This window comes from Clytia hemisphaerica, unplaced genomic scaffold, assembly GCF_902728285.1.
Source record: "Clytia hemisphaerica strain Z4C2 unplaced genomic scaffold, Clytia hemisphaerica genome assembly, whole genome shotgun sequence".
Lineage (NCBI taxonomy): Eukaryota > Metazoa > Cnidaria > Hydrozoa > Leptothecata > Clytiidae > Clytia > Clytia hemisphaerica.
This window is the reverse complement of record NW_027103349.1, coordinates 433379-447699: the sequence shown is the minus strand read 5'-3', so window position 1 is coordinate 447699 and position 14321 is coordinate 433379. Positions and strand designations below refer to the sequence as shown.

General features: G+C 33.6%; 2 protein-coding genes across 2 annotated transcripts; one reads left to right on the top strand and one right to left on the bottom strand.

Moving 5' to 3' along the window:
• Positions 1-32: 32 nt before the first annotated feature.
• On the top strand, positions 33-1543 carry LOC136820170 (protein SPMIP1-like). Its single transcript, XM_067076406.1, has one exon. The coding sequence runs from the start codon at positions 208-210 to the stop codon at positions 790-792; it is 585 nt and encodes a 194-aa protein (XP_066932507.1). The 5' UTR covers positions 33-207; the 3' UTR covers positions 793-1543.
• Positions 1544-1628: 85 nt separating this feature from the next.
• LOC136820158 (protein spinster homolog 1-like) lies at positions 1629-12506 on the bottom strand. Its single transcript, XM_067076398.1, has 9 exons — positions 12283-12506; positions 11040-11245; positions 10369-10520; positions 9556-9631; positions 8840-9021; positions 8218-8545; positions 7864-7929; positions 6398-6496; positions 1629-3508 (listed from the first exon to the last, which is right to left on the bottom strand). The coding sequence occupies exons 1-9, from the start codon at positions 12443-12445 to the stop codon at positions 3074-3076; spliced, it is 1707 nt and encodes a 568-aa protein (XP_066932499.1). The 5' UTR covers positions 12446-12506; the 3' UTR covers positions 1629-3073.
• Positions 12507-14321: the final 1815 nt, after the last annotated feature.

Here is a 14321-nt window from a genome sequence, read left to right as displayed (position 1 = left end):
TTTTCGCATCTCATAAAGCATAATGGCTTTCTTTAAATGTTCATTTTGTAAACAAATCGCGGGGTTCTCGTTGCAGCGCTGCTCAAAAAACTAAACCAATTTGTGTTATCACAACATGATGAAAATCATCTAGTACATCACTTGGCAATCAACAAAGACTCAAACAAAATAAACATCAAAACTCAAGAAATCTACACATAAAGAAAAATGGTGCGAGAATTGAATATGGATACCCAACGCCAAAATTTTTGGAAAGAATCTATCGATAAGGAAGCTGCAGTACGGCTTGCATGGCACATGGAATTTTCTAAAGAATTCGACAGTCAAGCAAATCCAATCAAAAAGAAGACACAAAATTTTTTACCAAAAATTTCTGGTTCAAAAAAGAACCACCTCATGAATTCGACAACACAAGATTACAGAAAATCTAAATCAAAAGGTGATGCAATGTCGATGAAAAACAAGTTTAAAGATCAAGGTGGTGAAACGACCCTTCTGCTTGAGATGAGACCAGTTACACCAAGAACTAAAAACTTATTATACAAAGGATTCAGTGCTTTAGGTGAAGGTCGTTATGCTTACTTACAAGAGAGAAAGAAAAAGAAGCCTGAACAAAAATATGAATTTCCAATTACCAACGGTTGGGAATATGGTTGGAAAATTAATGATGCTATGAAGCACTCAACTTCCAAAGCAGCTGAATTTGGACGTACAAAAATAGTAAAAGATTCATTTTATAGAGATAATGGTGTAGCTCCACACAATGGTGACTTTTTGTCATGTTTCCAATAAGTATTTTGCTGTGATATGAAATAAAATGATTGAGTATATAATTTTGTAATTTTTGACCTTTTATAGAATGATAATACATAAGATTTTTTAGAAAGTTCTTTTTAAAGCAAATAATAATTCATGATATGCACCATTGTGATGTCTTCAGCTGACCCAACAGCTGATTGATTATATATTGACAGAGTTTACATCACTTACAACCAATCATCCATTGGGTCCGTAATGCAATGTCAGAAGACATTGCAATGGTGCATATCATGAATACTTACAATTCACAATAATAATAGTTCAATATAACTAAAGCTGAAAAGTGGATATAAATTACATTACTCTTGAATGAATATTGCCTGTACACGCTAGATACACACGATTTGGATTTTATTTGATGATCTTTCCACCAGTGTTTGTAATAAAAGTGACCTTAAAAATGCATATCATATTGATGACAAAAATATTTTTATACTGTATTGTATTGGTAAACATTCTAAAATATAATAGGTTCATGATTAATTTTTTTTGAGATTTTTATTTATTAGCTAAATAATTTTGATTGTTTAAATAAGAAACTTATTTTCTAACTAATAATTTGTAACCATATATATTTTGCATAATTTTAGACAACATTTTTTATTTTTAGAATACGAAATAATGATATATCAAGGATGAATATAAGATATTCGCTTTTGCTTGTACAGTCTGTGTATACCTGAGCTGATCATTCCAATGAAGTACCATATTTCTTCAAATAAACGCCCCCTCCTGAAAAGCCGAAACAGTTGATAAGCGCCCGGGGCGTTCGTTCGAGGTTATACGGTAGGTCAACAGCTCATTAAACATTTTGAAAGAGTTGAAAGTATTTTAAAAGTGTGTCTTTATAATAATATGTAACGATCAAATTTATACAAATTGTATCTTTTTAAAGCTATAAGAAATTGAAAAAATCTTTAACAAATTGAAGTATTTTTATTAAAAAAAGTCCTATAAATTGGTGAATAAAAAAACATTATCTTAAGATCGTTTTATATTATATCATAATACTTAAATTCCTATTTACAATTTAATGGTCCAAATTTCATAGAATGCTAGTATTTTTGAAGGAGTCCAAGAAAACTATATCTTTTACCGGTTGTAGGGTTTTGTAAGAAGTGGGATATATAGTCATCCACAACCAGAAAATGTTTCAAATAAAAATTTTAACAAAGAAAATTAGATAATAAAACAAAAACAAATAAAAACTTTCAGTCTCTCAGGTTTCAAATTTCGCTTTTTTATATAAGAATAAACAATATAAGAACGTAAGGCTTCGATGGCCAAATTGCTAAGAACAAGTTAAGAACAGTTTAAGGCATTGTAAACTCTAAAACACTCGATTTCTTAGGAAAATGGACAAAACTACTCAAAAAATGGTTAAAATAAGAACATGCTAAGAACATTTTCAGACTTAAAACTCAAAAAGTTTAAGGCTTCAAAAATTTTTGGATGTCTAAAACGAGTTTGTCATCAAAAACATGTTGTCTTAGCGAAAACACTTTTTTACGTTTAATAAACGCAACAACTTATCTTCTGTTAAATATTAGGCTCAAGCTAGTTTTTTTTATATTTTGTCATTCCGCAAAATCTCACCCTCTCGAGATATTTTTAACATTTACTCGATATTCAGCCTGATACTCTTATAAGCACTATTCTTATAAAAAAAGCGTGCAAGGGGGATCTGTTGTAATAGCAGTTCTAATGAAAAAATACACCGCTTCTCAACGACCCAGTGGAACCCCTTCATACTGGAAAAATAGCCTAAAATATCATCCTCGGTGGAAAATAACCCTCCTAACTTTGACCCTACTAAAAATAATTAAATAAAAGAATCCTCACTGCAAAATATTATGCTATTTTTTCCACTCCCAACTTAATTTTCTGACTTAACAACAAAAGAATTAAAACCCCCAGCCCTATAAAATATGGGAATAATAATCCCCATCAGCTTCAGTTCACTTTTATGCCCACTGGTTGGAAAAATCCTACCGGGTCTGTGAGAAGGGGTGTTAAAATATTATTGAAATTCTACATCTTAATGCGTTCAACATCCCATTAGAGAAGTCCTCTGTGAACTGTAGAAGGTGAGCAGAGCCTCTAACGATCATGGACTTTTATCTGATAGTTTACCATTGCAGTAAAAAATGTTACTCTAGAAAAACAAACGAAATTTCTTCAGTCGCGGGGAACGTAGGACGCATGTCATTGTGTCATCGTCATTAATCCTATATGATTATTATGAGACAAAATTCTAAACAATACGTTCTGTCCTTTTATTGACCTTTTGAGGTTGCTGTATCAACTGCCGTCTATCTTCATTATCTTCTTCATAACTATCGTCCGAATCACTCTCCTGATTCTGGATATGATCATAAATATCATGCACAACAATTCGATTGACGGGCGGGTTCGATGAACCACCGCCACTACTGTTATCAGCAGATGGTGCAGGTGGCATTTGATCAAGGGCAGATGAGGGCGGGATATCAGCTTCATTTAAAGCCTCAGCATCTGCAGCTTTTTTGTCAGCTTCCAAGTGACGCCCAGCTATAATGTACGCCCACGCCCCGATAATACAAACGAAAGGAGTTACGTAAAGGGCGTATAGTAAGCCCCGCTGTTGATTCGCCAATTTTTCGTGATCGGTCAAATGGTCCTTGTTTTTGCCCACGTATGCGTCAGCAATCTAAAAGGGATAAAAGAAATAAGATAAAACAAGTAATTTTTTCAAATTCCCCATTCTTAAAAGAAAGCCAAACCTATAACAAGTCTGCAGATAATGTCAAAAAAATGTCAATAGAACGGTAGACACACAGCGCCATCTAAAGAGATGACAGCCCTGAAAAAAGCAGTAACATAAACCGTATCTTATTGTCTCAAAAACGTAAAAAAAAAGTTTTCACTCATTTCGCGCTAAAGTGGAGACCTGCCTTAAGGTTATTAGTCGGTTGAAAAATAAATCCAACTTAACGGTTTAAAAAAAAGTTGAAATTCTTTCCACTTTTTATTGTGAAGACCGAACTTAACAAGTGATACTTTGATGGACCTACCTGGATTATGCATTTAACACGTTTATAAGTTAGGTCACGTTTTTTTAGCTGAAATATACCCCAAAATTTTTTTCTCCAAAAATCGGGCTTCGTCACATTTGAGGGTTTATAATTATGAATCTTTATGCAAAAAATCGTAGAAAATGAAAGAGCCAATCAATCTAATACCTAAGTAATTGATAATGTGCTTATAAAAAAATATCGAATTTGGCCAGTTTTTCTATAAAAACAACCAAAATTTCCTGTCTAAACACTCGTGAGAAAAGAAAAACATCTATCTCATAAAAAAATTGAGTAATTTGACTAAGAACATTGATGTATGCTTATTAATAGTGATTCTTATAGATAAACATGCGTTTTTTGAGCCAACAAATTTTTTTTGCAAAAATCTGCTTAAGCCATCTTTTACCTATGATGGTACCCTACTTTTATGCAGAAAATTAGAAAAAATTAATGATCCAATTTTTCACAAGTCCAAAAAACCTGTTTTTTAGCCGTTTTTTGGCCCAAATTTGCCCAAAATAATTTTTTTTCGAAAATCGGGTTCTGTCACATTCAAGGGTTTATAGTTATGCATCTTTGTGTAAAAAATCATAAAGAATGAGAGAGCCAATCTCGAGAAAAGCCAATACCTAAGTAATTGATAATGTGCTTATAAAATAGTCGAACGTGCGCAACGCACTGGGCTCAACTTCAGTGGCTTCAAATTATTCATAGGCCCAATTGTAGACACCCAGATATTTACCCAATGAACAAGTGTGCCAAATTTCAACCAAATCCGACCATTTTGGAGGCCTGTAGGCTGCTTCAAAGCTTTAGCCTCGTTTTGGCAAAAAACTCGTCCCCAGGCCCCAAAAATCTAAATTTTTGAAAAATGCAAAAAGCACCCCCAGATATTCACCCAAGGAACAAGTGTGCAAAATTTTAGCCAAATCGAACAATTTTTGAAGTCTCCAGGCTGCCCCAAAGTTTTAGCCTCGTTTTGGCGAAAAACTCGTCCCCAGGCCCCAAAAATCAAAATTTTTGAAAAATGAAAAAAACACCCCCAGATATTCACCCAAGGAACAAGTGTGCAAAATTTCAGCCAAATCGAACAATTTTTGAAGTCTCCAGGCTGCCCCAAAGTTTTAGCCTCGTTTTGGCGAAAACTCGTCCCCAGGCCCCAAAAATCAAAAATTTTGAAAAATGAAAAAAAACACCCCCAGATATTCACCCAAGGAACAAGTGTGCCAAATTTCAGCCAAATCGAACAATTTTTGAAGTCTCCAGGCTGCCCCAAAGTTTTGGGACATACACACACAGACAGACAGACACACACACACACATTCTCAGATTCTAACTCAACTGAAGTTGAGAAAAATATCGAATTTGGCCAGTTTTTCTATAAAAAAACGCCAAGCAACCCAAATTTCCTGTCTAAACACACATATTCTTCAAAAGTAAGCCCTCTTGAGCAGAAAAAAACATCTATCTCATAAAAAAATTGAGTAATTTGACTAAGAACATCGATGTATGCTTATTAATAGTGATTCTTATAGATAAACATGCGTTTTTTGAGCCAACAAATTTTTTTTGCAAAAATCTGCTTGAGCCATCTTATACCTATGATGGTACCCTACTTTCGTGCAAAAAATCAGAAAAAATTAATGATCCAATTTTTCACAAAGTCCAAAAAACCTGTTTTTTAGCCGTTTTTTGGCCCAAATTTGCCCAAAAACATTTTTTTTCGAAAATCGGGTTCTGTCACATTCAAGGGTTTATAGTTATGCATCTTTATGTAAAAATTCATAAAGAATGAAAGAGCCAATCTCGAGAAAAGCCAATACCTAAGTAATTGATAATGTGCTTATAAAAAAATAACGAATTTGGCCAGTTTTTCTATAAAAAAACGCCAAGCAACCCAAATTTCCTGTCTAAACACACATATTCTTCAAAAGTAAGCCCTCTTGAGCAGAAAAAAACATCTATCTCATAAATAAATTGAGTAATTTGACTAAGAACATCGATGTATGCTTATTAATAGTGATTCTTATAGATAAACATGCGTTTTTTGAGCCAACAAAATTTTTTTGCAAAAATCTGCTTGAGCCATCTTATACCTATGATGGTACCCTACTTTCGTGCAAAAAATCAGAAAAAATTAATGATCCAATTTTTCACAAAGTCCAAAAAACCCGTTTTTTAGCCTTTTTTTGGCCCAAATTTGCCCCCCAAAATTTTTTTTCGAAAATCGGACTCCGTCACATTTTGGGCATTGCCATTTTGCATCATTGTGCAAAAAATCAGAAAAAACTAATGAGCCAATCTCGAGAAAAGCTGGTAACTAACGGACGGACGGACAGACGGACAAAGGTTAATTTATAGGACCTCCACCGGGGTAGGTCCAAAAAAGAAACTAATTTAGAGGATCGATTAACCCTGCCGTTCACGAAAATTGAAAAAATAGCTGCTAGCTATCCTTGAAAAAGCTTTCATTTTCTTTTCTTCGGTACTGATTCTTCTAATGAAAAATGTGTAAAACTTACAGCTCCAAGAATGAAAGGACTGAACGCGTCACCAAGAGTGTGAAGCAGTACGATTTGAACAGCTTCCGCAGACGACCGCACGCTCGGTGGCATCACATACTAGTAAAAAAAAAAAGTTAGAAAAATAATATTTTCTTTTATATCCAATGAAACAAGCACAGTGCATATTGGACCTACCTAATGATAAATATATAATGGAAATAAAAAAGGAAGTATAAAATAAGAAACCTATATGGAGTGAATAAAATAAACAAATGGTCATAAAAATTCGACAAAAATACGAGAAATAGTTTAGTAGCAATTCTTGAGACTTAGTTTTCAGGCAATTGTACCGGGTGCGCCACAAAAAAGTTTCTCTCTTTAAAACTAATTTTCTCGAAATCTAAAATGTTTAAAAGAACCATTCCTATTTCATTGGAAAGAAGAAAGATAAACTTAAATTTTGATGGGTCATTTATTAAATTCGGTTCATTAGATTGAAAGTTATGCTCAATTGAATAAAAAAGTTACTTTCTGAAAGTGCTCCATAACGTTAAAAATCGACCTATCAAATTAGACAGAAGCAAAATTACATGATGCATCAATATTTTCGTTTCAGTCATTAAAAATGATAATTAGCTGCCTAAATGACCTTTTGTTGTATAAAGAAAGGTTGAATTTCAATAAAAGAAAGAACTCCGTCGAAAAAAGCCAAAAATTCTGGTAAAATTCATAAAAATACATCAAATAATGGGTTTCGAGGTATATCCAGGCTTACATAGACTTTATCCAGTCTGGAACCAAAAATCTGAGGAAAATCTTGGTAAAAGTAAATTAAAATGATTTTGATGCATATCTTAAATCCTTTCGACCCATCATTTTCAAAATTTATGTGTTTAATTATTGTAAAATGCTCTTAATCATGTAAAGCTTATTGCAATTGGCAATTTTAAAATAAAAATTTGATAGGTCGATTTTTAACGTTTTCGGGCACTTTCAGAAAGTAACTTTTTTATTCAATTGAGCATAACTTTTGATCTAATCAACCGAATTTAATAAATGGCCCATCAAAATTTAAGTTTATTATTCTTCTTTCAAATGGAATAGGAATGGTTCTTTAAAAGTTTTTAGATTTCGAGAAAATCAGTTTCAAAGAGAGAAACTTTTTTGTGGCGCACCCGGTAGGTTAATTCAAAGGACCTCCGGGGTAGGTCCAAAAAAAAAACAATATACACGGTCCGGAAATTAATAAATTAGTGCAATACCCTGCAATACTGGGTACTTGAAGCATAATAGGAGTAAAAAAAAACAGATATAATTTCGAAAAACATAAAAACACGAAGAAACATACCCAGTGCAGTTGGCACACAGCGTTGTTTCAGCGTTCATCTTACGTTATATGGACGTGAATGTTAAATAAACGTTGAAACAACGTAGCGTGCCAACTGGGTATAAGGTGTAAAATAAATCTGCAAAATAATATATACCAAAAGAATATCTCCATTTGGTGCCCAATTTAAAAACAAAAATATTTCTCCTATGGCCATTAGCACCTGAAAAAGAAAAGAAATTACTTGATCTTTACATCTCTAAACATAAATTACTTTAGGCGTACGTAGGGGGGGGGGGGTTCAAAATTCGAAACGACAAAAAAGAAGACGCTACAAATAACAGATCGAGACGGTTTAGCTCCATTATTTTCATCGGAACGGAACTGCTCCGTTTCGTTGCTCCAAGACGTTCCAAAATCAGTATGAGCATTTTCTATCCGTAACAAATATCATATCGGAACGATACAAAGACGTAACGTACTAAACATGGTCTAAAAGTTAACAACTTACCCAAGCAAAAGTTTGCTGTTTGTCAAACAGATAAAGTGTCAAAAACAGAAACGGGATACCACCCAGCATTCCAAGAGCACAAACCAAAGCGTCTGCTTGGAAGTTACGGCGCCGCCAACGCCTGGCCATCTCAGCTCCAGCGGTGACTCCAATAACACCCGAAACAAAAGTCACTATACCAAATTTATAACTGACATTTTCTATTACTTCTTTAGGGTTGTCTTTGAGTCGGATGGAATATAGCCCGAATTCGGGGGCCCACCAGGCTAGTGCACCAATAGTGAATGATACGCATGTATAACCGATGGTCGACCAGATGAAACTTTTACTGGAAATAAATTGAAATGTTTTGTTTGGAAAAGTGTTTTATTGAAAAATACCTTTTTATTCTTTTCCAATGGTCGGTAAATTACTAGAGCTCATATTGAGATTGTAATGAAAATATACATTTGCTTCCATGTTAAACCATATCTTCTATAGAAAGAAATATTCTATAGAGATGATTGTTAAGGGTTCAAAAAACCAAATTCTAGAAGAAGATCCCTAGTTGTTTTTGGTTACCTATGATAAAACTTTAGAATATTGTTTTTCTTTTTGATTGAATGGATTGAATCTAACTTACACTTTAAAAATCTTTTTCAGATCTTCAATATAAGAATGTTCTTGGACGAGGGCAACAGATTCAGAGAGTTCGCCATCAACTCGATCGTCTTGATTTGCGCCTGTCTCCAAGGCACCTCGTTTAGGTTCGTGTACAGCTATTAAAGTGAGAATTACTGCAACAACGCCCAAGACTGGAGTCACCTACAAAAAAAAGCCTCGAGTCAAGTAGGTTCAGGGAGTGGAGACACAAAATATTTGAGTTTTGCGAATTTCAGGGGTCGGAAGTAAGATTTTAGACAATAATAACTGAATGTCTTTTTTTTCGTTATTTTTGCCAGGTAAAAAAAAGAATGAAGCAATGTTTTTATTTGAAAATAAGGGATTCAAAATCTGTTATTGATGTTTGTTTCTCATTCTTTATTATATTTCTCAACTTCAAGTAGCTTTTTTGTTATTTGGATTTTATATAAAACATTTTTTTTTCAAAATGGCAACCTCATCAAATGCTCTTAGTCTACTTCACTGGACTCGGCGTCATTAAAAATTATTAGAAGGCAAAGTTCAGGCAGAGGTAGAGTCTATTCTTATTGTGAAGAGACCATTTACAAGTATATCCAGTACATATAAGTGTGTATGCCCCACATAAAGACATTTTCATAATGTCCATAGTATTATGTCTGAACGTATAGGCCACCTATAAAGTAGCAGTGTATTTCAAAATAAGTCTATACTCACTCTCAATGCCCATTGCCACTTGTCTGGGCCATGAAACAAACTTGCAACCTTGGATCCAACTACATAACCAAGCCCACTATGGCGAAAAAAAACTATTTGTTAGATTTGGTTCAATAACACCAGTTGTACCTTATTAAAGGAAGACATTTTTTGCAGAATTTAATTTGGCGGTTTTTTGACAAAACCAGGATTTAAAATTTTTGACAAAATCAAGATTCAAAAAATTACCTTTAAAATTGATATTTTTATGGCAAAAAGGCTTGTAGGCAAAAAGTTTTCTCAGCTACGAAATTAAATTCCGCGAAATTAGAATCTGCAAAACTTCTGAACTTTAAAAGACAAAATTAAATTTCACGAAAATTTCTTCCCTTAAAAGGTATTAAATCAAAGTAAAGTAATGTGCATTAAAATGGGACTTCTAGAAAAAAAAAGAAAAATCACACTATACAAAATGAAAAAACTTTAAACACCATTAAATATATCTGAAAATCTAAACTTTACGCTTAAAGGTTTTGTTTTTAAATAAGAGTGATATCGTTTGCTTACTCTTTACTTTTAATTCACAAGCTTTTTCACATTGGATTGACACGTATGTCCACAATCCGCAAGATTGGTCAGAAAAAGGGAAAGAAAAACAATTTTTGTTTATATCAGCATATGACAATAGGCAGACACTGTCCTGATATGAAATATGTGTCTGATATGAAACGGGAACACTTATGTAAAAATAAAACCTTTAAGATCTAGACTTCCAATTATATGAAAAAGTCGATTTAACTAGAACACACAAGCTAATGTATAATACTGTCTTACCTTCCACATGGGATAGCAAAATAGAAGAATGACAACGCTTTACTTCTGTTATCACCGACAAACAAGTCAGCAATAATGGTAGGAGCAACTGTCGAATAACTTGCTTCGCCGATACCAACCAAACCTCGCAATGCAAAAAATCCCCAGAAATGCTATAATACAAAAAGAGATTTAGATAAAAAGTAGAATCATTTATGTTGACCATTGCAAACTCAGTTGCAACATTGACAAAAGTTCTACATTGACAAAAATTCTACCCTCCCTCATGATAATTCCAAAATTTTTTAGAGTTCAGACAGGAGTTCCTCTTCCAAATTATTGAAGCAACATTGAGCTTATTTTTACCTAAAAGTGTAAATAAATACCTTAAATACCTTATTACACGAATATTACTGTAGTCATTTTATTAACACAAATTGAAAAATTTTGTGTCAATAAAAACCCCCTTAATTAAAACCAGCCGCTGTTTCCTCTGGTTAAAAAAGCAGAAAAATTCGTGTTAATTTCAGATCGTCCAAATTTCAAGGCCGTTGAATACTTACGATATCGTTAATATTTTTATTTTGGACATAGAAACATCTGCATAAAACCTATATGACCTGGAGCCAACCTGTCAGAATCAGTTGTTTTGTTTCCCTTACACTAATAAAAACTATGAAATCTAGTTGTACCGTTTTACCCATCAAAGAACAGGCAAATGTTGTGGCACTCCATATTGTAATTCCCACTGCCATCACATATTTCCGTGGAAAACGATCTCCCAAGTAACCGAACACAGGTGCAAATACCATGTAGGCCACAACAAAAACTGTTTGGAGTAATCCTGCTTTCTTCTGTCCAATGCCACCAAACCATTTTTGTATATCAGGTAAAACACCTGCAATGAAAATATAAAAGAAATTTATATTAGACTTGTGAACTGAAAGAACTGTGATAATGATGAGGAAGAAATTTCGGCGGGAATTTAATTTGGTGGATGAAGGATATTTTTGCTCAAAAAACCCTATTATTAAATAACAAAAAACCTGTTTTAAGGCCTGAAATAGCACTCATTTGGGGAATGAATACAACAATAATTCAAACTTGGCAGGAATTTAATTTGGCGGAGAGCGGGAAAAATTAAATTTGGCAGGATCTTAATTTGGCGGTCTTTGGCTAAATCCACCAAATTTGCTAAATTTTCTTTTTGTCAAAATTTCTTCCTTTAAAAGGTACCAAAAATAAGGCTTGAAATTTAAAATTTGCAATAATCCTAACTATAATGATAAGAAAATAATTCATTTTTAAGGTGGGTAAATATGCTGAAAAACTGCTGACTCAGCAAAAAATATCGATAATTTTCAATATTTAAACCAAAATATCTCGAGATCTAGACATCGAAAGTTAACAAACCATACCATTTTTGGATTCTACTAATTCAGGGCTATCCAGCTGTGAGAATGATTTATTCTAAAAATACTCCTAGGAAAATGCTGACGTCATCGGAAAACGCCCAAAACGTCGATTTTTTTAACTAAAAATGCCATTTCTCGGCACCAGGTGGTCGAAACTTAACAAATAACCCCATTTTCTTTATCTACCTTTCACGCTGAATCCGGTGGTAGCATCAGATATTTGATCTTCAGACTTAGAAAAAACCGTTAGTAAAGGGGGGATAACCCTTGATAAGTTCAATCGTTTAACTAAAAATCAATTCACTCGAAAACTGCAGGAGATTCGAAGGGCAATTTTTTTTTGTCAATTCTACACCCTATTAGGAGCATAATATCAAAAATTTGCCCTGATCTAAGGGGTGCCCTACGAAAACCATTTTTAAGGCCTTTTTTTGAATCTCGGACGCTGGTCTATAATTAAATATTGTTAGCTGCACTTATCAAATTTGATAATGGTTCAAAAGAATAAACAGTAACTTACTAGACACAGTAAAACGATCCATATAATTCAGCAAGTTAATATAAACCAGAATTAACAATGTCGCAATGGCGCGTTTTGACACTTTTTGTCTCATCTTGTCTTTGGATGGGTCTATAATTTCAGCTTCAGGATCAACCAGTGGATCTTGAGATTCTGAGGACATGTTGTGTAGAGTAGTCACAAAAACATTATTTATTATTCTTTGATTTTTTATTTCATAAGAAATTTGTCTGGAATATAAAAAGCTGAATTGAAACTCGCTGAAGAAGAAAAAAAGATGACACTTATGCAAAGAATTCATAGCTATCTTGATACAAGTTAATTTTTCAGAATTGTCCAAAACATTTTATTTCACGTTAGGATTTTTTCTGAGGAGTTCATCAACAAGGCTTTTTCTAATGGATTATAGCGAAGAAAATAGCAGAAAAAGCCAGCCAATTTAAAAGATGAGGGGTTCAAAGCACCTTGAGCTCCATAGGATCACATCTCGCTCCTCTAAAAATCAACTTCCATGCATTTGTATATCTCAATCAGCATATTTCTAGGTAATTTTTGACTTGTTTGACATTTTTGAAGCTTGTTTCACTATCCGAAATACATTATAATAGTATTTTGCTACTTACAGAATGATTTAATGCTTTCCAGCACTCCTTTTTAGAGGCAAGGAACTAAATTGCGTTTATGAAAAAAAAAACATTCCAATCAGAGGGATTTTCCTACAAAGACAAGAATGTTTACTTTTCGAATTTAAATAAAAGGAAAATATTTCAACAGAGAGGTCTCCCTTCCAAATAAACAAAAAGATAACGCCAAAGATCAGAAATATTTCCCCTCTTCTATTTCATGAGATTTCATAATTCAAATAAAAGGGCAAACATTCAGGCCATTTTTTATGCCCTTTTAGCGTCCGGTTATACGACGCTGCCCCTCCTGAAATTGCTAAAAACAGCCTTTTTAGTGGGAAAAAAGTGCCCTTTTTGACTACCAACGGTTGCTGCCCTGCCTTTCTAAAATATGGCCTGGCATTCCTGTAAATCTCAATAGGGAACACAGTCTAAACACAACTAGAGTGCAGTTCGCTTGGAAAAAATATTGAGCACATAAACATTTGAATGTAAAAGAAGATGTAAAATGTAAAATTATCCAAAGTCTATTTTCTTTGGTCTTTTTCAAACCAAAACCTCCATCATTGGCTTATCAAGTGAATTTTGCTGGCTCAATAAGACAAAGTCAAGCTGGAAAAATGGTAAGCTCCAGACTTAAACTATGAAGACAATTTTTAAGGGTTGCATTAACATTACATTTCATCCTAAGAAGCTGAGTATGGGCTTAAAAGTTGGGTATAATTTTTTAAAACTTTGCATGATTTGTTCAGATTCTTGAATTTAGCATGATTCAGCGTGATTCACAAAAAACCATCAATTTTAGCAAATTTGACATGACTTCTTAAATCTAAAAACTTGAAGTTGAATAACTTTTGATTATGTTTTGATTTTGTGGGCAAGTATTCGGTAAAAATACTTGTGCGGCAAATATGAGATTCCGAAATAGTAGAGCAGAGCAGCGAGCGGAGCTGCATATAGTTCATTTGTTTTGCAATTTTGCTGCTTTGAATAGTTAGGCATTTGATGGCTATGCAAGCAAGTTTCCCTCCACTGATGCAACAGGGTTCGAATTATAGCTTCGAATTTTCGATTTTGCGACCCAAAAAGATTTCTTAGCTCAAAAATGCACAGTTCAAAAATTATAAGAAAATCTTTTCCTTTATCAACTCGCTACTTTATTCACTCGTTTATCTTTTGCTTTATCAACTTGCTACCTTGCTACTTTATTCACTTGTTAATCTATTGCTTTACAAACTCACTTCCTTGCAACTTCATTCATTTGTTTGTCTTTTGCTTTATCAACTCGCTGCCTTGCAACTTTATTCACTCAATTATCTATTGCTTTATCTACTTGCTACTTTCAAAACTTCACTGTACTGTGCTTTGTCTACAATCTCTTACTTCGCTTTTCTAGGGAAATGGATTGAAGATACT